This window comes from Uloborus diversus, chromosome 5, assembly GCF_026930045.1.
Source record: "Uloborus diversus isolate 005 chromosome 5, Udiv.v.3.1, whole genome shotgun sequence".
Taxonomy (NCBI): domain Eukaryota; kingdom Metazoa; phylum Arthropoda; class Arachnida; order Araneae; family Uloboridae; genus Uloborus; species Uloborus diversus.
The window spans coordinates 101561026-101587097 of NC_072735.1; the positions used below are offsets into that span (position 1 = coordinate 101561026).

General features: G+C 34.6%; 1 protein-coding gene across 1 annotated transcript in view; it reads right to left on the reverse strand.

Moving 5' to 3' along the window:
* LOC129223047 (NADPH oxidase 5-like) overlaps positions 1-24966 on the reverse strand; it is a 47595-nt gene extending 22629 nt beyond the window's left edge. Inside the window, exons 1-6 of the mRNA XM_054857611.1 lie at positions 24935-24966; positions 22916-23036; positions 15562-15712; positions 8913-9123; positions 5354-5571; positions 407-595 (exon numbers count right to left, since the gene is read on the reverse strand). Of these exons, the coding sequence (XP_054713586.1) occupies positions 407-595; positions 5354-5571; positions 8913-9123; positions 15562-15712; positions 22916-23036; positions 24935-24966 (922 nt within the window). The remainder of the gene's footprint in view (positions 1-406; positions 596-5353; positions 5572-8912; positions 9124-15561; positions 15713-22915; positions 23037-24934) is intronic.
* Positions 24967-26072: the final 1106 nt, after the last annotated feature.

Here is a 26072-nt window from a genome sequence, read left to right on the forward strand (position 1 = left end):
GATAAATGAACACAGAACATTGTATTCAGTGAAATATGTGACAAAGAATCACCTAGTGACCTTAACTCAATTTTGATTAAAAGTGCAGATACCACTTTTGTGCTTAGCACATAAGTATAGTTTCTTGCTCTAAGCATACTTAAGTCATTTTAATCGAAAAAGATTTTCCTGCCATTAATAGGTAATATGTAGCGGAATTTAGTACATTATAGTTTATTGTCGATTACCCGGTGCATACCTAATACATATACATAAATACATATAAGGATTCCTTTGACCACTTTCTAAAATATCGTTAAGATCCTCTACGAGTTAGTGACGTCAAAATTTCATAATCGTTACTTAATAGTTAACACATTTAACAGTAAAATTTTTGACATACTGAAATTTTTTCAAAAATACTTACCAAAATTTCCTAAGTGCATAAATGTATGCAAATAGCTGTAGAAGACTATGACGTATCCAGTTAGTTTGTGATAATACAAATGCTGATCTATGGGGAAGTATTGCGAAAATCCATGCGTTCGCAACCAAGTTAATGTCTGGCGAAGAACTAAAACCACTACGAAAGCACAATTGAAATTCAAGCACTGTCCTAAATCAAAAGAAATCAGACTTAAGTACGAAATTGGAAGATACTGCATTTAACAATTGTAACTAAAATAGCTAAATCCGGCCACCCTCCGCTGTTGCTCAGTTCAGTGTTAAGGAAGCAAATAAAAGTATTTCGATGAAGATAGATTCACCCCGAAAACATTAAATTTAATGCCCTAATTTGGGTTACTGTGTCTTGACTATACTATAGAATGAAGGAAAAAAAACATCTAAAATCGTTTTGTGTTCGAAAGCAAGTAAATGGACTACATTTCTTGTTTGTCAGTTTACAGGTAATTCTTAAAGATCGAAGTTCAAATGGTTTCCTCACTTGAAGGGACCATGCGACTCATAGTTGCCTCTGAGAAAAACTTTCGTTTACTAAACTCTAACCTCACACTTTCAAAGCTTATTCTTGTGCTTTATTGATAGGCATACCGAACGCAAAGCGTATCGGAAATTCAAGTGGATTGAATTCGAACGCCGAATCCGTCGGAATAAGTGTCATTCTTAAGAGTAATAAGTCTTCACCTTAAGGAGCCCCTATCCTATTATATGCTTCAATTAGATATTTTTTTGACTACTAATCGTGCATCCTGAAATAAAAACCAGCATAGCTTTGGCCAATAGTTTTTCGAAGTAATATAATTGGCAATACAACTCTTAAGTTCAGAATCTTTCCTATATCGTTTTGTATCACCATCATTACTTATCGCATCTTTCATACGTATATTTTTGTCGGATCTCAGCTTCTTTTAATTTATCTTAATGAATAGGAAATGTTCAAACGCTAATTTTTCGTTCGATGTACATCTTTATTGGTTAGAAAATAATTGTATATTGCAATAGATCGCAGCATTTATTAGTGTCAGCAAATCTTTGTAGTTAGTAATTTCTGAGCAGCAAAGCGATTTCGCGGTGATGAAATTCTACTCTAACCATTACAATCGCCACCTCATTAATTGCTGGTGGATTATGCCATCTGACATGATCATTTGCTGGGGCTTGATTTGATCAGCATGATTGAGTATTCTGTGTTGGCAAATGGAACAAGATCAATCGCATTTGGTCACATTCAGTTTTGACTTCACAATATGCCTTCCAACTTCAGTAGAAATTTGACAGAGCACAATCAATAGGTCATTTTAATCTAATGTGAAACTGATTTGGAGAAATGTACGGTCATTGTGGAAGAAAGGAAGCAAATAGCCAACTTAGTCCCCGAAACATTTGCAGCAAATGAAATCGTCTGAAAGTAGGAATTTTATTTTTTATTGTTCTTGAGAAATTTTGAATTCTCTGTTAACCTCCCGATTATCGAGGATCGGATTATCCGCTTGCAGGTCTTTTCACATTTTTTTAAACGGTAATGACTTGCAACTAATTGACTATTTTTTGTAAAAAATTTAAGATTTGAACTAATATTAACGTCATTAAATGTTTTTTAAACTTATGATTGTTTTATTGTTCGTGTTTAGCTTCTACATTATATTTTTTACATTCAATGTCATTTTTATCCTTTATTTAAATGCATGTGAGAGTGTTATTCATATTTTTTAGTTAATACATACACTAGTCCAGTTTCCTATCTATTGTTTGGGTTATCCGCGATTTTCGCTTATCCGCAGTTTCCGTGCCACCCTATTCCGCGGATAATCGGGAGTTAACTGTAATTCCATTAAAAAAAAACTTTTTTGGCAGCGCAAATTGAGGTAGCTGCCTTTTCCACTTGCGCAGCACGTTTCCGGGTTTTAGGGCTTTTTTAAATTGCATTGCAGTGCATTTCGGAAAAAAAGTATCCATTGTATATGTATTGCTTATCTGGAAACGCAATTCAAAGATCTGAAGGACGATCATTTAGATATGGAATCTGCAAAGTCTAGACGTTCTGCATCAGTGCCCCCTGGGGGCATGGCGCAGACTGCGTCATTTCAACTTTTACGTCGGGGTATTTTTAAAGGGTTTTTTTTTAAGGGTCTTCCAATTTGGAATTTTGGTGGCATTTAGAGTGGCTCTGCCCTTGCTTTTGGAGGGAAGAGCACCACTGCGTTCTGGACCATGGTAGGTTGATCTTGAACACTGTGATTGCGCGTCGGGAGAAGAGGCTCGTGTTCCTTGACGAGGTATTTCCGGGATATTTAGATAATTGGGATTTTGTCACTGTTGTGAAATTTTGAGCCATACTTGTGTGCAGCGGCTCAGCGAGGGGTCAGGTTAGACTCCCCAGAATTCTTTGTTAAAACATATCGCTATTCTAATACTATAGTTTATACATTTAATGACCCAGAATGTGAGTTTTGACTGTACTAGTTCTCGGGCAATTCTAACAGAAATATCATTAATAAAGCATATTAGCTTTTAGAATTTGGAATTAAAACATGGCGATAGTGAGAAAAATGATCAAGAATGCTGGTAACCTCATTTTAGCCTTCCTGAAATTTTATATCTACTGCTGCTAAAAAATATGGTAAATTATACAAAAATCAAGAAAGGAATCGTTATGACGTAAACTCATTTGTTGCTGTCGCTTCCATGGCTTCATCATTCCACGGTTTCATCATGCATGTTACATGACGGCAGGAAAAATTGAGAAAATTTTCACAACAGGAAGCAGAGCCGAATTTCTTACAATCCTCTTGCAACGAGTTAAACATTAACCCCAGTTCTCGCTTAACAATTGGTAAAACAAAAACATGTTAGTCATTTGGACCACACATCCAAACCTCTTTTTGTGCGACTTTTTTTTACGCGAACTTTTTTTGTGCGGTGTATGAAAACTTCAATCAGATTGGGACTCAATTGACGATAGTATTTATGAAACGGATGAAGTTATTTATAACGAAAATTTTTAATGCGATTTTTTTTATGCGGTCCCTATCCACCTCACAAAAAGAGGTTTGGGTGTACCGATTTTTATCTAATTCTCTCAAAACGCTTAAAATTTTAGGGACAAGAGTATACTTGAGCACTTTTCCATACCAATAAATGTTTCACGTCAATCCACCGACTACTTTTCAAGTTTTGCTGGCACAAACATACGGACGCGACATTTTAACATGAATTTCAATGCTCAATCGTTAAAACTATGGGGAAATCTGTATTAAAATCTCATGGTAAATGAGATAAATTTAATGAGCTTTGGAAACGATTTTCAAATTTTTCCAGGAGATTGGAAAGCGTTAGTGGGAGAGATTCAGCAATTCATGCAACAATTCGACCATGGAAATAAACGTTAAGTTTAGATATATTTTTAATGCCTGTACAAGCGTATACCACAGAAATTCAGAAATAAAATTCAAAACTTTAGTCAAGCTTGCTTTTACGTGTTTTGTGTCAAGTAAAAATTTAGAATTTTGATAAATTAGGTGAAAAAAGTAATTGAAATTAAAAATATAAAATTTTTTAAGTAGAAAAGGGTCAAACATTGCCAATCTTGGAAATCAAAATAGTATGACACGTTCCATTTCATCTGCAGAAAGTTATGATTTTTCGTGGATTTGATCACTTTATGATCTTCATGGTTTTTGTTTATTTTAATTCCTTATCATGAATTTCGCTCCTCAAAAAACAAGGAATGCTTTCAAGGAAAAAAAAAAGAGTAAAATACATTCAAAATACTCAAGTTTTAGAAAGATAAAGCTATATGCGGTTTTGAAAATAAAGGTACATATTTTACACGAATTATAGGAATGTTCATTAAATGTTCACTAATAGCTTTTATTTTAAACTAGCGGTACCCGCACAGCTTTGCCCATAGTAGAAAATTAAAAGGTAATTTTTTCGTCTGTATATTTACAAATAATTGATGATGAATTTCTCTCCAATTTGCTCGCTCTTGTTATGGTAATTTGCTCGTCCACGTGATAGTAATTTTCTCGCTCACGTTATGTAATTTATTCGTTCATGTTATAATTTGCTCGGTAAAGTGTTCTTAAAATTGGAATAGAGAAAAAAATCGAATTTTCAAAAAATTGCTTCGAGGTGCATACCCTCATGCTACAAACTAATTTTGTACCGAACTTCATGAAAATCGGCAGAACGATTTAGGTGCTATGCGCGTCACAGAGATTCGGACAGATACCCCGACAGACATCCAAGTATCCAGACAAACTTTGAGCTTTATTATTGGTAAAGATTTAAAATAAAAGCATACAGCAATTGCTACTGAATTTTTTTGTTCTTTTATAATATTTTTCAATGCAGAAGTGCTATTTTTAATATGGAGATGATTAAAATAAATTACATTTTTTGCCTTAAATCTTCATTATTCTTAATTTTAGTATTTTTTAAAATTATTTTGCTTTCATCAGATTCATTATGGCCAGCAGAAACATTTAAAGCGCCGTACACTAGAGACTAGACTATAGAAACATTTTACAATACTCCATTGTTGAGTATTTCAAAAAAGAGGGGATAGCTGGGTTTCAAGTTAGCTGGTAATATTTTAAATGTAAAAACAATTTTTTATATGCGCTTTAATGAATCAAATTGTCGAAAACAACAAAATCTTGCTTTATTGAATTAGCCGCTTTATTGAATCAAAACGGCCTAGAACAAGCATGATTCAAATAAGAGGCGACCACTGTGAAAGTTTTTGGCAACATTCCAACTATCGGTTCTCAGTGACAAAAGTTGTCAGTCGAAATGGATTCCAGATTTATGCTAGTCCAAACAGACGTATGCTAGACAAACTTGACGGGATTTCATTCGTAACCAAGTTTTAAAAGAAAAGAAAAAGTTGAATAATATTTTAACTTACCGCATGCTCGAGCACATATGACATAGCCGTTGCTCTGGCGATACTCGTAAGCTCTAGATATGAACAGGGTGAGGTTGATGATGAAGTAGACAAACAAATACATGACGCTGGTCCAGTTGTTTCGTATCCGTTGCCATATGAGATTTCGATGAGTTAAAAATTTCACAAATTCTGAATATCTTGGAGGTTTCATTGGTGGAATAAGCCACCGCTCAATGCTGAAAATGAAGGATTTCGTTTTAGCTTGATATGGAAATTAAAAAAAGAAAAAGTTATTCTATTCAAAAATTTACTGATGCTAGGTGGGGCGCGGGAACTTTCTTTTTTGAATTTGGCGAGCAAAAAGTGTGGAGCATCACAGAGTGGTGGAGAGAGGCTCAACGGGAAGATCTGAATGGGAAGTATTGCTACATCATGCTTTAGTCGAGACGGCATTGCGATTGTACTGTGGAGGCGCATTTTATCTAACAGCTGTTCGATAGGAATTTGGATGAAAACTGCCTGCACACTCGCCTGATTTAGCTCCCTGTGATTATTTCCTGTGGGGTTTATAACGATCGTCCACGAACCCTGGAGAACCGGAAGAGCCGCATCCGAGCCGAAACTGTCAGTATACCGGTCGACACTCCAAACAGTTGACCAAAACGTCTGTGTTCCATTGAATCAGTGTATCGACAATGTAGGGTTACACTCGCAAGATATTGCTTTCAAAACATTGTAAAGCATAATCTCCCAATATGTGATACAGGAAAAACATAATAAAAAAGAAATATATATAAAGTTTTTCATTTCATTTTCAAATAAGGAAAAGTTCTTGTCCCCCCCCCTCCTCTCCCATGAGCTTCATGATTATGGAACTAAAGAAAAGTTATTTGAAAGGCATTTAAACTATCCTAGATGCTTTTCTTATAATTAAGAATGTTATATCTTTAAACGAGCAATTCTTGTGGGTATGTATATATCTATATTTCGTATCTCGGAAACGTCTCTAACAATTTGGACGAAATTTTGGATTTAATTGTAGTTTAGCATTCTATATATGTTCTTCTACATCAGTGTTTTTTCTGTAAAAACGCGATTTTTTTAAACAAAAAGGAGTTTTTAATATAAAGTCGAATTGAGTTCAGCCCTGAAAAAAATTGTGAATTGACATATAAGGCAGACGATTTGCAACCATAACAATGAAAATTTATTTCTTCTCGCTTCAAAATTTTAAACTTGCTTAGGGTTACCAGGTTTGGCTGATATTAGCCACTTTGGCTAATTTCAATCTCACTTGGCTAAAAACAAATTCAAAAGCATTATGTAAGTCGATGTAAAGCTTTTTTTTTTAGCAAAACTATTGCTCGACCTTCTTATTTTATTTTATTTATTAATCTTCTCTTTAACATTTCAAATAATTTTATATATTTTTTTAAAATTACGCATCTAAATTTTATTTCGAAAAAACATGTCTTGAGACTGTTTATATTTTGTTGTTATAATTTTTTGGAGTGATTTGTGGATCATCAATCATCAGTTTTTATGGATAGCATGCTGTACTATGTAGCATTTTCTGGCGTAAGGTGACCAACTACACTAAAAGTACTTCCAAATGAAAATCTCGATTGGGATAAAATCGTGAATCGCAACATAGTATGAAAGGAAGATTTGGGTTAAAAACGATTTCACCATAATAAAATTGGTTCCAAGTTAAAAATCTTTTAATTAATGACAGGAAAATTGTGTAGTGGAAACGAAAATAACAGATAGTTTAAAGCTAAATGTTGATTTAATTGTATTCAGAATCTTCTTTGGTTGTTTAGTGTTATAAGAATGTCGCGGCGTTTTCATATTTATTGTCGCCATGTTTGGTCTTAGAAACTACTTTTTTGGCAATACCGTGCATTAAATATTTATATGCATCCAGCTCAGAGCTTCCCTGTGGATGTCTGTGGCGAAGAGAGGCCTATATTCAGTAGTACGCTTCTTATAGCTGAAATGATTATAACGCTGATGAAGTGTTTACATGTGTATATCTATCTCGTTTCTCGAAAGCATATCCAAAGATTGGCGAGAACCTTAATATTTCGTTAACGTAATGCTTTTCAAGTATATTTGAAAAAGTATCGAAACTTAAAAAAACACGAGTTGGCAAAAAATAATTCTATTAAAGCCGAGCGAGGCTCGGTCGTCCAGGTACTTATAATTAAGAAGAGCGAGGTAAGTCAGCTACAGTTGCGTTACTTTCGCTTATTATTTTGTTCGTACTATTTTTTCAGTTTGTAGGTAGAGATATGTATTTTTCGTTACTACGTAAACAAACAAGACACTCAACAATCGCCTATAATCACAATTTGATGTAAGGTTCACTTGCAACGAACTTTCGCGGAGGATTTTCTATTGACGTTTAAGTTAATTTAGTTTTGCACAGTTACTTAAATTTTAACTTTAATAAGTGTTTCATGTTACAATGGTGCCTGGTTTTTGAAGATTTTATGTATCGACATTCATACTAAAAACTAACTACATATCTAGAAGAAAGGGCAATTTGACTAAACTTGTTTTGTTGATACTACTGCCGAAATTAATGTAGATAATTTGCATATTTTTAATCTTAGTTCCATTAAATATAACTCATATTTTCAGGTGCGTAGAAGTATTTTGATAAATACGTGTTATTTGTTATACTGTGTCTCATAGTGAAATTTCAGCAACATATGTTTTCTGTACATATTAATTGTCGTGAAATTGTTTATTTGGGATATTTCAGACCTTTCACATTCTTAAGTTCAGGCATTAGATCATTATTTTTTAGTTTATTATTTTTTCAGTGGAAAAGGTTTTTATTTCCGATAGAGCAGACGATTCCCATTCACAGCTAAAATGAGTTTAGAGATTTCGAATCTAATCTTTTAAGGCTTTTCAGTACAAACAGGAAGAAACGCATTTTTCAGTACATATCCCGCAACTAACAATTTTTTATGGAAAAGTGTCCATATTTTTCTCTCGGACGGTTGATTTTGATAATTTTAATCAGTGGAACATTACTCTCTATCAGGCTCGGATCAGTGCAGGGGGGGGGGGGGGGCACATCCTTAAGGGAATCAACGGCTCAAGAAATCAAAGAAAAAACCCCCTAGCACTAAGACTTATTAACGATGCAAATATACACTGTTGACCACTGAGGAGGGAGCTCTGCAGATTTGTTACAAGGGGGCCAAAACTTGTAGATCCGGGCTTACTCTCACTGATCAATATCATTGATTAAGCTATCGTACCCCCAGTGGTACTAAAATGATCATTGACAATGAAATGAAAAGCAAGTTGTTTTTATAAAAGAAAATTAACCTATCTCATAATCTAATTTGAAATTACGGCCGTGACCTATGTCCCAGTGGTAGCGAAAGCGTTAAATTCACGAAATCTAATTCCTGTATCAGTTTAAACTGTTTGGAGAGAAAAAAAAATATGCAGGCATTCTTGCCTGTAAAATGGAGTTAACGCAATTAAAAACTATAATCATGCGAGGATACAACTTTATACCTTCCTCAATGGTTAAATTAGAAAATTAACAAACCTTAAAGTGAGGTTTTGCATAAAAGCAGGATGCCGTTCCAGTTGATTTTTGAACTCGTTGAAGGTTATGGTGCCGCTACCATCAGTATCAGCATCTTCAAACAGCATTTTTGTAAGCTCATCTATCTCGCATTCTTCGAATTTAAGGCCATTTTCTTTCATGCACTCGCTAATCACATTTCGCAGTTCACTGAACTGAATGGTTCCATCATCTGGAAAAGTAAAAATAAAATTGGAATCTGTTGCTTTTTATTTCGAAAGTGCTTCCAATCGCTTAACAATTAACCACGCAGCATTGAGTTCTGTCGAAAAAGGGGTAAATAAAAAGTTTAAAATTAAAAAAAAAAGCGCAAACAATAAAATAAATAATATATTTCACAGCTCTTTTGCGTCTGAGAAGACGGGTAAAAAATTTAAGTTAAATAGTAGACAGCTATTTACTGAACTAAAAGCTATCTGACAATGAACTGCTGCATTTTAAACAGCCCCCTCCCCCACGTTTGAGATTAATGTCCCACACCAGGGTAGTATTATATGTATTGCATTTTATTAATGCTTTTAATTTCAAGGATCGTATTTAAATATTTTTGCGCAGTTTTTTTTTCATCAATTAAAATAGTTGAAGACCTCGATGCAACAGGAAAATCTCGTTGAATTCGTGTTTTACTTTGAAAGAGGAGGAAAAAAAAAACTTTCCAGCATGTACAAGAACGAGACATCTCCAATCAATATTCAAGATATTGAAGAAAAGGAGTTAAATCTGAAAATAATCACTCGCTACCTGGTGACTAAACGTCTTACTTTGGCGATTAAATAAAGTGCTCAACTAGACATAATTATCGGGCACTACCCCTGATTTTTTTCCCAAAAACTATTTCTATTTCGTTGCACTAAGTTGGTGATTAAAAAAAAAGATACCAAATTAACATAGTAAACCACATCACCAAGGGACAGGAAAAGCCAGTGTGCATTTCACACTCCCACCCCACAATCGTAAGTACCTACCTTAAAAATAAGCAAACTAGCAAGCATGTACAAAAGATTCGGACACACCTTAGGGATAATTTAAAAAAAATCAAAGGAATGAAAATGCAGTTAGGTCACTCATGCCAATCATTTCTTTCACAGTACCTTTCAGTGTAGTGACTTTTCGTTTCGTCAAACAGATTCCAGGTTAAGTGAGAACGAATGGAAAAATATGACTAGTAATCTTGAAGTATGTACCGACCACTGGTGACAAATTAAACACAAATTTCAGGTCTGAAAAGAACTGTAGCAAGTTAAGTTTCAGGAAAAGACTGATTAACTCCTCAATAATCCAGTTACAGTACACCCTCGTTTTACGTGGTTTTATTTTACGCGGATTTGATTTTACACGGTCTAAGGTTAGACGAGTTTATTTTGTTGGACGCAGATGAGTTTTCGATTGTACGTTGATGCGACGTTGCGAACAGACAAAATCTTTCTCTCTCCCTCTTTCAAAATTCAAACTTTTGAGATTGCGCCTTCCGATAAAATTTTACGTCAAACCCCCAAAACGGCAAAGGAAACTATTTTGCTCACTTAGGCCTTCAAGGATGATGACTTGTTGTCCTAGCTGGTCGAATAGTGGCACAAGTCGTTCAAGGAAGGTCGGGAAGAAGTGGCCGAAGAGGCTCAATCTGGGAGTTCAATATCCTGAAAGGACGATAATGTCACTCGTTCAACAAATGTACAAGATTTACCGAGTAACGACTGCCGCATGGATGTTCATTTGATGTTAGAAATAATAAATTTGACGAAAACCGATCATTGAATTGTTTCAAAAGACATGGCGTAAGAATTGCGCGAAACTTGTGTAAGTCTTGTTCAACCGCCTTCGTTGTCAATTCCTAATCCCGAATGTGTGTTTTATCGGTGCAACAACCCCCTATGACTCCGGCATACTTCTTTTTACAAAGGGTGAAAAGGAAGCTGAAGGAAAGCCAGCTGGAGACCCTGGACGACATTCAAAAACCACAACGAAGTGCCTAACAGCATTCCCAAAAGCGAGTTTTAGAGGGCCTTTGATGAATGGAAAACCCGTTTACAAAGGTGTATAGACGCAGAAGGAGGCTATATTGAAGAATAATAAGTTTTGTTACATGTTTGATAAAAAATTCTATTAAAAAAAAGAAGACTCGTTACGTTTGTGACCCTGTACACTCAAATTTGTTTTGTTCGCTTGGATAGGGGTAGCATAAAGAAATCGCTCAAAACTTCACGAGTGTCTGTAAAAAATAGTTTTCGCAACAAAATTTAAAAATATTTTTTAATGCTTTGAAGAGGGACCGCACGAAAGAGTCTCACGTAGAAAATAACTCAAAACCTTAAGATATAACTAGGAATTGCTTCTTTAAACAAATTCAAGACACTGCAGCATTTTTGAATCTCTTTCAAAGCTTTTATAATTAGTTCAGTCAATGAGTGCTCAAAACAGGGGTGTAGCGTGCATGGAATGCGATAATTTTTGACTTCAGAATATTGTTGGGGATAGTTAGTAAGTAAACATACTAAAAGTCCCCGACCCGGGGGGGTGAGCTAAAGGTGGAAGGGAGGGGGGAAGAAAATTTTGGGTTTTTCAAGAAAATGTCGGAAACGGTGGAAACAATGCGTTTAAAATAAAAATTCAAGCTAAATAAATTTACCATGAAACTGTTTCTACACATATGTGTCAAATTTCCAATAATTTTCCGGGTATACGTTATGAAAAATCGATGATTTTCAGAAAAATTCTTTCTTTTTGTCAAACATTTGCTCTTAGTGCTTCCCAGGATCAGTATTCATGAAAATTGTCATTGACAAAGTTGTAGAATTTTAAATTTCCTTCAATTTGACATGCTACTTTGTTATATTTTATTCAACCAATCAAAAGTTACAGATTTTCAAACACTCACTTTCATGGCGAAAAATGGAACACTTGCCATTCACAAATTTTAAACTGACTCGAAAGGATCGCGTACTTTCTTCAATGATTTGACAATCCTGATGGACAATAAAAAAGTATTTGTGGATTACTACACCACAAATGATGTTTAAGGGTTGCGGGATGGTGATAAAATTATAGTTTTGTGACAAGGGGGAGGGAAAAAGTAAGAAGTGAGACATCATGCATTTTTTAATACCAATATGTTTATAAAAATTAGTTTATGAAAAGTACTTTGTGACAAATGGGGAGAGGGTCAAAATGTTGAGAAAAAGTGTAACATCATTTATGAACAGCCTCTTACCAAGAAATCGGACGAAGATTTGCAGAAGTACGTTAATGCAGTATGAATTAGCTCCATACCCATTGCATTATTTAACGAAAGTGAACTGAGGAAGTGTAGAAAGCCAGCATTTCCTCAGTAAGAAATTTGTTAGAAGTAATTAATAAGTAAACATACTGAATGTCCCTGACCCTAGCGGGGTGGGGTGTCAAATGTCGGAAGGGGAAGCCAAATTTTGTGGTTTTCGATTATATCTCGGAAACGGCAGGAAAAATGTGTTCCGAATAAAAGTGAAGTTTAACTAAATTTATTTTGAAATTGTTTTCCTACATATATGTCAAATTTCCAGTGGTTTTTTAGGTATGCTTTCTTAAAAACGAATACTTTTCGGGGGGGGGGATCTCTTTATTTTTGTCTCAGATTGTCTCTGCCAAGCAGGCGCTCAAGGGATCTTGTGCAGCAATCATGTGGCAAGGACCTTGACGGTTTTCTGTGTCTTGAAAATCCACCGGCTGAACACTTGAACTGCAGATTCAAACCTGATACCAAAGAAATACGAAGCCTATGCCTAATCATAGCGACACCCAGCTGACAAGCAATCAAAAACTATGAAGTTCTAGCATGTACTCAGTTTCGTTACTCTTATTGAAATGAATAAGTGACGCTATAGCAGGATAATGAAAATTTTAATAATAGAAATAAGGTAAATGTAGCTCACCGGTAGCACCTTTTAGTAATTATAGTTTTTATTACATTATTATTAATCATATTTTGAAAGTGTTTATATGGAATATGGACTGACAGTAATTGGAAAATGAAAATATCTTTAAGGTGACATCTTGGTTCTATTTTGAGGCAGAAGGGTCATGTCACCAGCAGTGGAAAAGTTGTTCTTAGAAATTGGTAATGTATTGATGTCATCGTCGTCCCCTTCGTCCTGGATAAATATTTTGATTCCGTTGTTGCAACTGCCCTTGAAATGCAAGCTTACGACAGAGTAGTCTAACGATGATTTTCAACAAGTGACCTCCTGGTCACTTGTAGAAGAGCAATCTGTCAACACTTGTAGAAAAGCAATCTGTCAAAATCATCTTCCAGATTCCGTCAGGAGCAACATCCGATTCCGAGAGTTTCAGCACGAGTTAGCCATTCCTCCTTTCCCAAACCCCCAATCCGGTACTTCACCATTAAGTTCCTATACAGGTAAACTTGGTGGTACGGCAGAGTTAGAGACTAGTCTTGATGTTTGCAGCTACTTTGATAAATGATCTGTAACGGAACTCATTGAGGGACTTTTCTGTGGCTAGAGTACCATACCATGAAAAGACATCTGACCCCAGCAGCCTCAATGGATTCAGGGGAAGAAGAACTGTTGATATACCTTTGATACATGTTGTACGATTTAAAATTTCTGGCAGAATGTTGTGATCAGTTGAGGATTTGGCTATTAAGAGGACAACCAGGAGGATTTCCTCTCAAATGATAGCTACCGAAGAATTTTGCCATTTGATGATAGCCGTCTTTGCAATATCAACGTCAACATCACCTAAAGCTCGGAGCGTATTTTTCTCGTTTTTCAGCAGCTTCATCAGTAGCGGATTTGTCAGCTAACTGTTATTATGAAAGTTGGACAGAAACTTTCTTGTTTGATCGTCGTATCAATTTTCTAACTGACGTCCATATGGTTTATACAGTCTTATCTTTTTGCCGACTTTCCTCAGTAACAACTAATTCAAATTAAATTAAACCAATGTCGTTATCAATTTCCTTTAACAGTATGTATAGTGCTGACTTCCTGCACGTCCTCAGTCCACCAATTCATACTGCATATACGTAATTTTGCAAATCTTCGTCCGATTCCATGGTAAAGGGCTATCCATAAATAATGTCACTTTTTTTCAACATTTTTAACCCTCTACCCTCCCTCCCATCCCTTTGTCACAAAGTTCGTTTTCAAGCTACTTTTCATAAACATATTCGTCTTAAAAAATGCTTGATGTCACACTTCTTACTCTTTCTTTCCCCCTTGTCACACAGTCGCAATTTCGCACGACCCCCTCCCCCCCCACACACACCTTAAACATCATTTGTGTTGTAGTAATCCTCAAATACTTCTTTATTGAACAACAGGATTGTCGAATTCATTGAAGAAAGAGGAAGTTCGCGATCCTTTCGAGTCGGTTTGAAATTTGTGAATAGCAAGCGTTCCATTTTTTGCCATGTAAGTACGTGTTTGAAATTCTGTATCTTTTGATTGGTTGAATAAAATATAGCAAAATAGCATATCAAATTGAAGAAAATTCAAAGCTCTACAACTTTGTCGTTGCCAATTTTCATGAATACTCATATTGTGAGGCATTAAGAGCAAATGTTTGACAAAAACAGAGAATTTTTCCGAAAGTCATCGATTTTTCATAACATATACCCAGAAAATTATTGGAAATTTGACAAATATGTGTAGAAACAGTTTCATAGTAACTTTATTTAGCTTGAATTTTTATTTTAAACTTATTTTTCCACCGTTTCCGACATTTTCTCGAAAAACCCAAAATTTTCTTCCCCCCTCCCTCCCACTTTTAGCTCACCCCCCAGGGTCGGGGACTTTTAGTATGTTTACTTACTAGCTATCCTTAATAATATTCTGAAGTCAAAAATTATCGCATATTCCACGCACGCTACAATGTGTTCATTGACTGGACTAAATCCTTTGATAATCTCTTTCGTCCATTGAAGATACTACTCCGCACTTCTTTTTTTCGTCGGTCATGATTCGGTTTGATTGGAACTTTTATATACCGCATAACAAAACGAGCTGATGTGTGCATCACATGACCTTTTACTCCAATTTAATGATAAAGTGCCTCAGAGTAAGAAAAGAAACTTTAAATATTTTCATCCCAAGTTTTTTGCGAACCCGAAGCAAAGGAAACGTTTTATGTAGATAAATACTCTAAATAAGGCGAAATTAAAACCAGATGATAAAAAAAACCGCCTCATTTGTCGCCAAGTTGGCGACAAAACTTGGCGACCAAAAGCTTGGCGATATATTGCCAAGTATTTGCTAAATTGTAACACCACTTGAGTTTGCATTGAAATTATCAATGATTTTACCCCAAAAAGGTGTAAAAGACCCCCTTTGGAACATCCGAATGCAACCAAAAGGGAAGGTGCTCAACTAGACCCCACTAGGAGTCTACGTACCAAATTTCAACTTTCTAGGACATATCGTTTTTGAGTTATGCAAGATACATACGCACATACGTACTACACACATACGAACGTCACGAGAAAACTCTTTGTAATTAACTCAGGGATCGATAAAATTAATACGCAATACGTTCTAGGCAAATAAAATAGCACGATGAATTGAATACGTTCAAATATTATTTAAACAGTGAGCATATATTCAAGAAAGGTTCTTACTATTCAAATCGTAGACATCGAAGAGAATGCGCAATTTTTCACTTGGGCTTTGCTCGGCGAAACATCGCATGACTCGCATGAATTCTTCACGCGACACACTTCCGGAGTTGTCAGCGTCGAAGACATGAAATATTCGTTCAACGAAAAACATCTGAAATAGAAATATTTCTAGTTGTCAAGTGGCAGTAACTGTGCACAAAATAGTTGTGAAATACTGTCGTGTGCAGGTAAACGGCAGTATCTGCAGAAATGAGTTTTCGAGATATTTGAAGAAACGCGTTTTGGATTCAATGCTAACAATAGGGAAATGTTGGAATTATACTCTTTTTTTGCGCCTTTTTTTCAGCGGAAACAAATAAGCGAGCTTGTACAATTAAGCTAACGTACAATAGATGACAAAAATGCAAAAAAATGAAAAATGAAAATTTTGCAGTTACTGCCCTTTACCTGCACACGGCAGAATACATAAGAAATAGCGTACATATGAAGAAACAGTCTAGGTGGTTCCTATCACTTAATGTTTAAAATTCAAACTCGTAGATATGAGTACAATGAACTAATGTGCAAGAAGTAGTTAATAAATATAAATACATCTGCTGAATTATTTATATTAGAGCAACAACCACTGACACGATGACAGCTTTCAGTAAGGTTTTAAAAGATATTTTTTTCCAATAGTAGCATTTAGTGAACATCAATACTTAACATAAACACTCAAAAAAAAAAAAAAAAGTATATATACCATGAACGATGTTAGCTTCCTTTTGGGGAGTGAAACACCAATCAAAATTCACCATAGAGATTACAGCAAGAGGGGAAAACTATTTTCTTTCAGTGAACAGATTTAAAAATGAAAAAATCAATCTATTAAATCCTTCTTTTTAAATTTGAAGGCAGTTATTAAATAACATTCTAGTAAACATTAATATTAACGAAGAAATTCAAGCATCACATGTCTATGATGTTCGTTTTTAGAAAAAAAAAAAGATACATGAAATGCCCCCCCCCCCCCTCAATTCGAAATAGTCCCTCCCCCCGATTGCTAGATTATCACTCAACACACACGTACATAATATTTATACAGCGTGTTTCCAGTTAGCCTGCAAAACCTAATTTCGCAACCGTTAGTCCTGGATGTATACTTACATCAATTGCAAAAAGGGTCAAAATAAGGTGTAGAGATAAAATATATAAAGTTTGAAATGAAGAAGTTAGTTTGAAAAAATACGAAATCGAACTTTTTATACGGACCCAAATAGCCTAACTTTTGGTCAGGGAAATAACATCCATTAAAAAATAATTCCTATACAAAAAAGGGGGATATTAGTACGACAAATATTTACCGAGTTATGAAATCCAACGTTTTGAGACTCGAACCACTTGACACTAGCAGTCAATAACACCTTGGGGGGGGGGGAGTATAGCGGATAACAAGGGATTAAAAATATATCTGTGCATTGGTGTGTTTTCAAATTATACGAGTTTTTGTAGTTCGTTTTTACGTATTATAGCGTATCATTTTGATTTATTTAAATATATATTTATTAAAAAATAAATATATATTTTTTTTTGCTTAGACTACCTGTCATAATTTTGAAAGGGCGATAAGTTTCATTTTCCTCTTCTGCAAGATCCCTTAAAATTTTGAACTCCAATTTCTGCTTGAGTGTAATAGTAAAAAAATTGTAACCAAAAGGTTAATTTTTTTTTTGTACTTTTTCAATGGATATTATTTCCCTAAATATAAGTTGAAGGACTTGGTTCCTAAAAAATATTCTTTCTTATTTTTTCACTAATTTTCTTTTTTGCATTCAAACTTCTCAATATCTCAACTTCGCATTTTGATCGTGTTTGTAATTGGAAGTATGTATCTAGGACTAACGGTAACGAAAATAGAGGGCATTTAGATTAACGGCGGCACAAGAACTCTGCAACGAGATTCTCTGGTAAATTCAGTGTAATTGCTTAGAAATTAAAGTGACGATCATGATCGATAATGATAATATTTCCAGAAGGTTCTACGAGGTGTATTCAAGTTAGAAGGTCTCCCATTTATTTTCTTTGAAGTGAGAGTGAGTAGGAAATCTGGATGACTTTAAAGTTTTAAAAATATTCCGTGTGTAATAACAAATAGCAGCACTATACCAAGAACTTGTTAAGACCATGAACGATGTTGGCTTCCTTTTGGAGTGAAACACTAATCAAAATTCATCACCAATTGAGTAAAACATGATATGGAGGCATCGTTAAAGTCAAAAACGTGTTCATAGGTGCGAAAGTTAAGAAAATTCAATGCCCTACCCTAGCTTTTACGAAATTGATCAGGCAGGTTCGTAGTTAGAGCTTATGATTCTTGCCTTAATTCTCTATATTCTTTAAACTTTCCCACCCAAGAACGCGCACTTTCAAACCCTGATGACAGCTTCATCCTTAGAGCAGGAGCCAAAATGGAGGGAGCAAGTCCAATCATTGGACTTGCTAGCTGGATAACAAAAGTTGATCAACGAACTCCAAGTCATGTGACTCAACAACGACGAATGGTTGGCACGTGTTGCGTGAAACAAGCGAAAGAAATCTGATTTCTTCCAGTGCTTTGCTTTAAAATCTATCACGTGACTTGGGAGCTTGGATTCCTGAATAAAAGTCTTCACTCCCTCCATTTTATCTTTTCTCAATGGCTTCATCCCATGTCTCGCTCAAATTCAGTAGCTACTAACTCCTCAAGGATATCCTACCTAAAACCAGCCAACTCCGACACTTAGAAAAGATAATTGAGTCAGAGATAAGTTGGTTTTAATTTTACATTAGAAGTATTACATGTGTTAAATTGATTAGAAGAAAAAAAGTATTTGAAGCGGAATTGAATAATTTTAATTTTGATTGTTGCATCTTATTTTTGAGCTTTAAGGAAGGGATCCGGATCCCGAGGCCACCCCCTTCTCTTCGCCACTGTCAAGTGAATTTCTAATACAGTTTCACTCCACAATAGAAGAAATAGATTTTTTACACGTTGCGTTGATCATTCACACTAAACTCGACTATTTTAAACATCTGAAGCATCTTTCGCAGCAACGTTAACGGTGTTTACTCTGTTCATGGTATATAGTGCTGCATTCACGTTAATTTCAGACAAAATATTTCGCCTACATTTTAAAAGCATTCGGATCCTTACTGCAAAAAAGAAAAAAAAATTACTTAAACGCATTTAATACATTGAAAACCATTAGAAACTTCCATTGAACTAGAACATCGGAACGTATTTTTACGGAAAAATCAGCATTATAAAGCTAATTCTCATTCTATAGACACAGGTATGAATTATTTTTGTCCCATTCATTTTAAAATATACCGTCGTTATGACATATAAAAAGGATTTTCAAAATTTTCCGTGTCGCCACAACCTTAGAAGGATTAGGATTTTCTTGCGGCATCGTATTCTCTCAACTATACATGTACCTATTGATACCATGGGCACTTCGTGGCAACTTTTGCCTCTCTGCAGCACCCCAGGGGGCCACGGCATCCATTTTGGGAATCCCTGAATCCCTCAGAAAAAGGAATGATTATCGAATAAAAGTTTCATGCTTTTACTCAATAAAAAAGTACTAAGTTTTTTTTAAAGGCAAAATAAAGAAAATTGGACGCCCTTGATAAGATATGAGAGTGGATCAAGAAAAATGAACGCGATAAAACTTTAATCATTATATAGTTAGAAAGAACATCTTAAATTTAGCTATCGGGAAAAAATACACAGGGGGAAGCTGCTGTACCCACGGACGGTTGTACCTACGGACGTTGGTCAGGAAATTCCGGATATCGTCGCGAGAGATCCTAATTGGGGTTCAATGTGTATGTCACAGCCCTCTCCAGTACCCCAAGAAATTTCAACGCCATCAAACCAAGATTTAAGAGTCTATAACATTTTTTTCGGTTTTAATAGGATCTAAGTTAAAAAAAACATGAGCAATTTCTTTTCTTTTTCGGTCGTCGTGGATTGTATTATTCATTTTTTTTTTGCAGCTATCATGATTCCCTATATTTTGAAGGTTTTGTTTCTGATTTTTAATGTTGTAAAACTGTGCTCCTGTCGATGTGACTGGCTTGCAAAACCAAAATGGCGTACCTTTGCACCCAAGGACAAATAGTACCCACGGACGGCAATTTTTAGTCTCCTTGGGTCACACCTGAGTCTTCTTACAATGTGAAGTACCTCAAAATGGTGCCTTGTCATCAACGTTTGAAATTTGCTTTCAACAATTATGAATTTGAAGTAGGGCTTGAAGATAGAGTGTTGAAGTAACCCCCACCTGTTTTCATTTGAAGTAGACTTTTTCTAGACTTTTTTTGGTTTAATCGAAACTGGGTTTTTTGTAAATGGGTTAATTTTGGTTAAAGGTTTCAATTTGCATTAAATTGAGGTTATTATGTAGGTACATAGTGAGCCATAATATCCTGAATCTTGTTGTTTTTTGTTTAAAAACATAATTATTCATAACATCATTAACTCTCTTAAGATTAATACCTTTTTTTTAAAGAATTCACTGATGTTAACAATTCTGGAAAATTAAAAAAAAAAAAAAAACGAAAAAACCTTCGATTAATTTTCAAAGTTTAATTTCTGTTAGATATTTTATTTGATGTTATTTTCAATGGATGTTTGAAGTATTTCAATATAAAATTGCTTATGAATATGTATTGAGTATAATTTAGTTCCTCAGACATATTTATGTATTACTTTTTCGTATGACTATGGGCACAAAGGTACCTGTCCGCGGGGTGAACGGGGTGTTGTACCCACGGACAAAATGATGCATACCTGCCAACATCTGCTGGGAAAAAATCCAGTAGATGTTTAAGAAATCCAGTGGATGATTACGATAGATTTTTCATTGTTATTTAGGGAAGAAAAGGGATTTCTTATAATCCTTAGTACAACCAAATATTCCTTACATCATATACACAATCAAGAGAAATGATCAAAATCCAGGAATCTCCCGGAAAAACCAGTAGAGTTGGCAGGTATGATAGATGGTGTAAGAATTTTTTTTTTGAAGGTGAAAGTTTTGAGATTTTCGCCTGACAAAAATTGCCAAATTATATAAGTTGTAGATTCCGCCAGAAAAAATTTCCGATCGATTATTTATTCCAGAGACCAGCAAAAATTGAAAAGTAAATTTTGTCCGTGGGTACAGCAGCTTCCCCTACAATGAATTTCCCTGGCTCAAAATTGCAAAAGCAGTTTTAACTTTTATGAAACTCATTTTACTCTAATTACCATGTTAAGATAAAAAAGACAGAAAACTGTTGTATGCTGCATGTACAAAATTAAAGAGAGTAATCTTTATTTATTTGTTCAATACTACTAAAACATTTTCAATGAATCTACAAGTAACAGCCTGTCAGAGCATAGCTTCAGGACACGACCCTCAATACTTTCAGAACATTTTTTTATTTAACGGATTATTGCATTTACAAAGTCGTCATTGATGTTTTATTCAGTCGCTAATTTGAAAGCAAATATATTTAAATGGTTTGCGATCATTTAAAATGATTCCCCAAGGGAAGACTGTTTTAATGAAATATTTTCAAAAGCATTTAATGTATTTAAAAAGTAAAACTTAATAAACCTGCAGAGGAATCTTAAATGTCATAACATAAGAGTCACTTACAGTAACCATTTTAAATATTATGAAATTCTTTTAAGTATGTTGTTCGTTAAACTTTCAATGGCGGTTTTAAATAACAATTCTTTGCTTGAATAATTTTGAAATATGAAAAATCTAAAGCAATTTGTATTTTAAGGGAGATAGTGTGCTTTAAACTGTACTTATCTCATTAATTTGTTCCATACCTAACCTTGAGACTCAAAGACGTACTGAATTCGTAAAAGTTTTCGAATTTTGATGAGTTACACGAATTGACTCTTTGCTGAGATTACTTTCTTGTAACGTAATTGTTGGGGAGCCAAGTAAAAGTTGTCAATTATTTTCTTCTCAAACCATAATTGGAAGACAAATCAGGGAAAAGTATCAAAGCCTCGTTAACGTCACTTGATGTTCCATGGGTAGGATAAGCCTCCAACGCCCAAAGGAAAAAATATATGTATTCAGTCATTTCCTCTTAATTTAAAACATTAAATTATAGCTAACCCAATGTCTCGAAAGAAAAATCAACTGACTAACATGTTCATGGTGATGTGTTTTTAGTTGATTCAACTCATCGGGATAAGAATGGAAGAGGGACATATGCCTGGAGTGCGTGGCGAGTTGATTGTCATGTGAAGGATGTTAGGCGATTCCTTCACTGTTCTACCTGGTTACACTTTGTGATAACCGCCCGATCGAACGTGGATTCAACTCAATTATAGAGCGTTTCGAGTGAAAGGTGCCTTAAGGCATTAGAAATGCCGATAATGTTTATAATCATTTATTTAAATACAACTATACACCGTGGAGGACATTAAAATATGAATATAAAGCTATATATGAGGCAGTGAGAAGCAAAGGGATGTAAGCGCCAAAACTAAAAGTTTAGAGATAAATAGTGCAAATATTTGGAAAACTTGTTGTCTGTTATGGGACAAGAGAGGTTATTAGTAGCTCTGGTGAGTGCTGCTATACAGAAAGATTTAGAAAAAAAAAATCAACTAAAGCCTATCTAGGATCTGATTTCTAAACGCATTTTACTCAAAACTTTAAAAAGTCCACTTTGCTTCTCAGTGCCTTATATGTAAATATTACACAACGTTTGAATGATAAAGTTCAATTTTTTAAGGTTAAGAAATTTCACCTCACCAATTCTGGGCAAAGGAATGCCATTTGGATCATTGTTGGAACTGCGTGCGTGTCCAGGAAAACTTTAGTGAGTGATTTTTACTTAAGTGTGCACATTTTAGTTATTTTTTGGTTGGGATAAGTTGGGTTACAATTCGTGAAACGTAATGCAAGTGAACGTGATTTGATGAAAGTGTCATCTTCGAAGTTTTGACTACAGCATTAAACCGTAGAATAAAGTAGCGATATGTCCGCCATCTTGGTGCTAAACGATGCTTTCTCCCCGTCTCTTATAGTGTAGTAACGTGTTTTGCTTCTTGATCTTGGTTTCTTATTTAGTATGTTAATTCAGAGTTAAGAAGCACCACAATCAAGAAGTACAACAAGCCACTTCATCATAGCAGACCTAGGAAGAAAGCGGTATTTAGCCCCAAGATGGCGGATGTGTCGCTACTTAAACTATGCTCTAGGGCTTTAGTTTTAGCAGGAACTCGAGTTTCAGCGCGTCTTTGAAAGTAAAATTCATCTGGTATAATTGCTGTATCACTTCTTGCACAAAGAATTGGAAAAAAGGTACTTACGTTCTTTGACTGGACGATTTTCTTGAAATGGTTCAGGTCTATTTCTTGTTTGTCTCCAACTGTATCTTGATATACTTTTTCTAGATATTCAAGGTTATCCGGAGTTAAGCCTTGACTAATGCTATAAATAACAAAAACCTCGTTAATTGCAAGATAAATTCAGAATTAGCGTTAATTATAACGAAAAAATAACTATTTTGACAAAAGAAAAAGCTTACGAGCAAATACAAAATATAAGAAAATAGGATATTCCATCTCTTAGAACCTGAATAATAAATGAGAAACCTTTCTTTGCTGATACGTCATTGGAGGCATACGATCTATCCTTAAACCAATTGAAAGCCAAAAAAAAAAAAAAAATACTATGGAGATCAACGATTCTCAACCACTGGTCTGCCGAACCTGTACGTCCGAAGAAAAATTCGACCAGTTCTCAGAGATTTCTTCTCGTTTACAACAACTTTCTTCTATTATTTTGTAAAAAAAGAAGAAACCTCAGCCGGTAGCAAACTGTCTTTGCGAGGGTTTAACGGCTCTTGAGCCAAAAGTTTAGGTTTTTATTTAAAAAATAGGACTAATGTCCGGAAAACAAAATCATATGTTTTTAACAGTAAAAAAAAATGAAAGAAAACATCACCACTCCGTGAATCTTCTTCAAAAGCTCTAGCCGGTTCGCAGGTCAAAAAATGTTAAGAAACGCTGATGTGATTATCCTTTTTTAAATGTAAAAAAAAAAAAAATGCTATAGTTTCCATACATTTCTGTAAAGGCAAATATCAAACTCATACATAAGATCTATTTATCTGGTACTATAAGCAATAATTTGTAGTGTGAAATATCAGTAGAATCCAGCCAGCATTCGATCCATTTTTAGTAATGATTAGGAAAATTAAAAGATGTATTTGTGATTTTTGTGCCCGGATTATATACATTAAAAATCGTTAAAATATGCTTTGCAACAGCAAAACTATAGACTAAAAACTAAATACTAATGTGCTAATATTTTTTTCACTTGCGAGGAGAAATGACAAATGTTCTCGACAATTAATAAAACGAGTTGCTTTTCGATTTTTGCCAATTTGTTACAAACGCAAAACAAATCTACATTAAAACAATTATTCACCCAATGGTACGCCATCCATTAAATTTATCATAACACAACACAAGATGGGCTTCAAGGTTTTCCTACTATACGACATTGTCTATTGTCATTCAATATCATTTCTAATGATGAAAACATCCTTTCAACATATACAGATCTAATCGTGAAATATTTGTTGAGCTAAGTTTGTGCCGTACAGGCTTCCTCCTTTTTCCCAATAAAAATATATTTCCATGTAGAGTCCAATATTTTCCACAACTGCGTATCAAACTATTCGCGAATATACTATTACTACTTCAAATAAATTTACAAGGGAAAATTTATACGGGAATGACTGTTGGAAGAAATCGAATTGTAGTTTTTAAAACTCAAATTTTTGTATTTCAGAACCACTCAAGTCCGTTTCAGTCAGAGGGTTGAGTCTTTGTTAAGAAATATTTATAGTTTTCTCAAAGCTAAAATTAATCTGTAGTGTTTTTATTTGAAACAATTCCGGTTTTTATACATTTAAAAGTAATTTCGTCCAAAAGAAGTAGAAATATGCATTTACATATGCGCACATTCATTTACATATAAGCTGGCTTCGATGATTACCCGATTTGAGAAATAAAAAGTTATTGTTCTTTTAAAGATTGAAAATGCAACTTCACAGGTTTCAGAAATAAACGACTTCATCACAACCGTGTTGAAAGAAAAAAAAAATGTTCAGATATGAGAGAATCTGTATAACAGGCTGGATAATAAAGGATTCCACTGTGATATTTACAATTTTCTCCCTTGGTATTATATTTTTTGAGAGCTGCGCCCAATTTAATAACTGAACCGAATACGAATAAAATGAATAAAATGTTTGCAGTTTAATAAAAACGCAATTACTTCACATACTTAAGTAATACAGTAAAAAAAAAAACTCTTACCGAGAAGTATCCAGATTGGCCATAAGCTCCATGTTGATGATTTTTTTTCCCTGCTGAAAATGAGAAAATTGTATATTGTAAAAAAATAATAACAGATTAGATATCTTCATATTATGAAAACCTGTCGTCACAAAGTACTATAGTTATATTTTAACGCTCGTAAACAGTAACTTCAAATTCTAATGAGACTAAAATGAGACCGAATGATTACTATTTCGTTTAAACTGTTTCAAACTGCGTCGGTAAATAGAGATGCGATGTAGTAGAGGAGCCAGAGTGGGACAATTTTAATTGTTATTCCATTTTTATCATCGCTGCGCTGAGGCCTAAGTTGAATAAAATACAGTTAAATTTTAAAAGCAGACTCCTTAAACGTGTGTGTGTATGTGTCGAAGGGGGGGGGGGAATCCTCCCATGTCTAAGTCCCTTTCGCTTATTAACAAAATTTAAACACATTTCTCAAATTTACCAAATTTTCAAATGACGTGCATTTAATACTCAATGAGCTTTTAAGCATTTTAAAGCTGTCAAAAATTGGGAATTTACAGTAAAACTAACTTTCCGAACTTCAACTATTTAAATTATTGATTACCCGAATCGCTTTCAGAATTAGATCAAAAAAGAAAAAGTGATTGCACTTGCTGCGATTCGCAAAATAATGATTCTGTTGATACACGCTGTTATATTTCCATCAGCGAAGATATTTAAACAGAAATACTTTGACCGAGATGTTTTGCAAGCAATCACTTATTTAATAGTACGGAATGTTCATAGTACAGACTGTATAATGTATAGCACTTCGTACGCTTAGCATGAAAAGCGTTACTTTTCTATTTGATTAATAAAAGGCTTTTATTTAAAAAGTGTTTTCTCTCATTTTCAACATACATACAGTAATTGATTGAAATAGATATCTTTTTAGGATAAATTCAACTATTCGAATTTTCGATTCTTCGAATGGGGTTCGCTCAAAATGGATTTGGATAATTGAAGTTCTATTGTACTTCTACTGTACACGTACGCGGTACTCTCCACTCCAACGACAATTTGAATTATGTCATTAGACCTTTGTTTTAACTTGATTGACACCGAATTGAATGAACTGTTAGGATGTCTGTCGCACCGACAGTGATCGACA